The sequence below is a fragment of the Homarus americanus genome, unplaced genomic scaffold (assembly GCF_018991925.1).
Source record: "Homarus americanus isolate GMGI-L3 unplaced genomic scaffold, GMGI_Hamer_2.0 scaffold16340, whole genome shotgun sequence".
NCBI classification, from domain to species: Eukaryota; Metazoa; Arthropoda; class Malacostraca; order Decapoda; family Nephropidae; genus Homarus; species Homarus americanus.
Window position 1 is genome coordinate 423,884 of NW_024729824.1, and position 3,617 is coordinate 427,500.

The 3,617-nt window shown below is 47.1% G+C and overlaps 1 protein-coding gene across 1 annotated transcript in view; it reads left to right on the plus strand.

Annotated features, from left to right (window-relative positions):
- The first annotated feature begins 1,261 nt into the window (after positions 1 to 1,261).
- Positions 1,262 to 3,617, plus strand: part of LOC121866842 (basic proline-rich protein-like) — a 16,394-nt gene continuing 14,038 nt past the window's right edge. The window contains exons 1-2 of the mRNA XM_042366579.1: positions 1,262 to 1,329; positions 2,605 to 2,666. Of these exons, the coding sequence (XP_042222513.1) occupies positions 1,262 to 1,329; positions 2,605 to 2,666 (130 nt within the window). The remainder of the gene's footprint in view (positions 1,330 to 2,604; positions 2,667 to 3,617) is intronic.

The following is a 3,617-nucleotide window of genomic DNA, read 5'->3' on the forward strand; positions in this document are numbered from 1 at the left end:
ATCCTCCAGCTACTAATAACGCCTAGCTAGTGATCTTCCTGCTACCGATAACGCCTCGCTAGTGATCCTCCAGCTACTAATAACGCCTCGCTAGTGATCCTCCAGCTACTAATAACGCCTAGCTAGTGATCTTCCTGCTACTGATAACGCCTCGCTAGTGATCCTCCAGCTACTAATAACGCCTAGCTAGTGATCTTCCTGCTACCGATAACGCCTCGCTAGTGATCCTCCAGCTACTAATAACGCCTCACTAGTGATCCTCCAGCTACTGTGCGTGAGTGCGTTCCTTTACATTTTATCCATCACTAATCAAGGCACATACTTAAGGTGTGTTCCTACCGACTCCTAATAATCTCACTCTTAAGCTTGAATACAGTTGATCAGAAATACCATAACGTGCACTAGGTAGGTGAAAGAGGGAGTCAGGGATAGGTGGGAGGTCAGGAGGTTAAATTGTACGCCTTTGGTCCATAAATTGTCTTAATGAAGTCTTGAACACATTACTTAGTTAACTCTGAGGTGAAGTATTGTGTTCAGTAATGTTCACACGAGACAAACTTAACAGGTTGTGAGGAGCGTCTTGGTGGGGCTGTTGTGGTCTTGTCGTGTTGAGAGTCTTGATTACGTGTTGTCTTGTTTACTCCTTTAAGACTGTGAGGAAATGATGTGGAGAGTGGGGCAAGAGAGGTGAAGACAGCGATTGGTATGGTTAGGTTAGGTTAGGTTAGGTTAGGTTAGGTTAGGTTAGATTGATGTTTTCCTAAGTCGATGCATGACCTGTGTTTGCTGAGGTGCAGTTGGTGCATTGTCAACACACACACACACTCTCTCTCTCTCTCTCTCTCTCTCTCTCTCTCTCTCTCTCTCTCTCTCTCTCTCTCTCTCTCTCTCTCTCTCTCTCTCTCACCCTCCCTCACTCACCCTCCCGCCACCCTCCCGCCACCCTCTCTCACCCTCCCTCGCTCTCCCATGGGAAAGTTTGAGATTAAACCCTCCAAGTGAGACTGCAGACTACCTTGGTATGGGCCCTCGATTCCAGGTCAGGTGTCAGAAATCTTCCTTCTGCGAGTCTCGATGTGGACAGTGCTTTTGTCTCCACCCCTAACGTGTCATTTTCCCTCCTGTCGTGGCTCTACTGACGGGGTAACAGAGGAAGTGGGTGAAGGTTGGGTCTGCTTAGGTACGTGGTGAGAGGGATCCCGTGTGTGTGTGTGGCGTGGGTAGTCTTGAAGGAAAAACTTGTACTTACAACCAGTGCCCGATGGTGCGTCCTAGCGGCACTCAGCAGGCAAAAAGAACTCAGGATATTGGAATTCTTGCCATACCGGTGTGAAATTCTCCTCTCAGTTGTGGAGTGGTTGAAGGTGGTGATTGTGTTGGTGGTGGTGATTGTGTTGGTGTTGGTGGTGATTGTCTTGGTGGTGGTGATTGTCTTGGTGGTGGTGATTGTCTTGGTGGTGGTGATTGTCTAGGTCATGGTGGTGGTGGTGTAAGTGGTGGTGGTGATTATGTTGGTAGTGGTGACCCAGTAGGACGTGATATGGTGTGTCAGCCACTACAGCCTCACGTGTATAGGAACTAACAACACGTAAATGATATCCAGTAGAAGAGTAACAACAGGAAGAGACGCCATTTAGTGTGGTGTGTGGGGTGTGGTGTGGTGTGGGGTGGTGTGGTGTGGGGTGGGGTGTGGTGGGGTGGGGTGGTGTGGTGTGGTGTGGTGTGGTGTGTAGTGTGGTGTGGTGTCATATGAAAGGACTGGGAAACACATGACATATTATTCTCAAACAATAAACAGTTTGGGTCCAGATCACCAGACAGACACACGAATCACCTTGTTAACATGAAGTGTCTATAGTCAGGTGAAGAACTAGCACAGCCTAAGTTCATTGTGTTCAAGGACTTAACTACTTAATCAACGTTGAGGCACCCAGGCACAAGTTGGTGGTTAGGTTAGGTTAGGTTAGGTTAGGTTAGGTTAGGCTGGCCTTATATAAGTTTGTTTTTAATGGCGGGAATGGTAAAGGTTGATGTTAGTGATGATGATGATGATGATGATGATGATGATGATGATGATGATATTAATAACAGTGATGATGAAAATTACGTTGATACTTATGATGGCGATGACAGTATGATGGTGATGATGTTGAGGAGGAGGAGGAGGAAGAGAAGAAGGAGGAGGAGGAAGGGGAGGGGGAGGAGATGGAAGGGGGAGGAGGTGGAAGGGGGAGGAGGAGAAGGAGGAGGAGATGGAAGGGGGAGGAGGAGAAGGGGGGGAAGGAGGAGTACGATGACCTTAAGGGGACACCGCGCCTCAGTACAAGTCCTAGATCCATTAAGTAATATACCTCATTACCACAACAAGACTCATCACCTCTCCTAGATCTCAATTATAGTTCAATTATACTCTATATTATTATACAGGGTGACCATAAATGACTACCCTCACTAAAGCAAGGTCTACCACTGTTCTTAGGGGTAATCATTTATGGCCACTCTGTAGATCTGGTGAATTATAGTGATGATATGTTGTATAATTACTAATAACTACACTGGTTGATTTAGTTTTTATTTTAATTATTTTTTGTGTCTCTTCTTCAGGTACGTTCTCACCTGTCAGGAACTGGAATGCGGGTTGGTAACTTGGTGGAAGGAGACGAAAGGTAAGAGGAGTAGAGGAATAATTTAGTAAGTAGAGGAAAAGAGAGAATATATAAATAATTAACACGTTTTGAAGAGCTTGGAAGCCATGCTGAAAATTCTGATAGTATGGGTGACTCATGAGTGAATGGAGTGAGTTATGAGTCGAGGGAGGATGGAGGTGAGTCGTGAGTCAAAGGGGGGAGGGGAGGTGAGGGTGTGAGTCATTGTGGGAGGGGAGGTGAGGGAGTGAGTCATTGTGGGAGGGGAGGTGAGGGAGTGAGTGAGTCATTGTAGGAGGGGAGGTGAGAGAGTGAGTCATTGTGGGAGGGGAGGTGAGAGAGTGAGTCATGAGTCAGGGAGGCAAGGGGAGGTCGGAGGCTGTGGTCGTGGAGTGAGAGGTAAGGATACAATACTTGACTGCACCTCCGAGTATCCACGCCATAAACACTGGAGGTACCACACGGCGTCGTTACAGTGAGTCGCGAGGCACCAAGTCGAACACACTCCTGCCATCAACACACACACTTTACGAGCAGCTTCCGTCTCAACTTTGCGGTATCAACTGTAAGAGCCTGCAAGTGAGTGATCAAAGTCTGTTGTTGATCTTGTAGTGTTGGGGACGCTCAGGTGACAGCTAGTGGTCGTGGAGTGTAATAACGTCAACACATAAAGAAGAACTTTTGACTATGTGGACAGTGATGCCGTCCTGTGGGGCCCCTTTGTCTTTGCAGCTAAGATCTTGCACACACTCTTAACGAGCCTGAAGGGATCACACGACCACTGACAGACATAGAAGCACTCACCACCTGCTTCATGGCTCTGTCTACCACCAGGTGTCAGCAGAACAAAACCTTCCCTCGCCTATCATATTTTGTCTCTTTGTTTCTTATATTTTAACCCTTTGAGGACAAGAGGATTAAATCATCGTCTTCAAAGGGTTAAATCACCGTCCTCAAAGAGTTGAATCATTG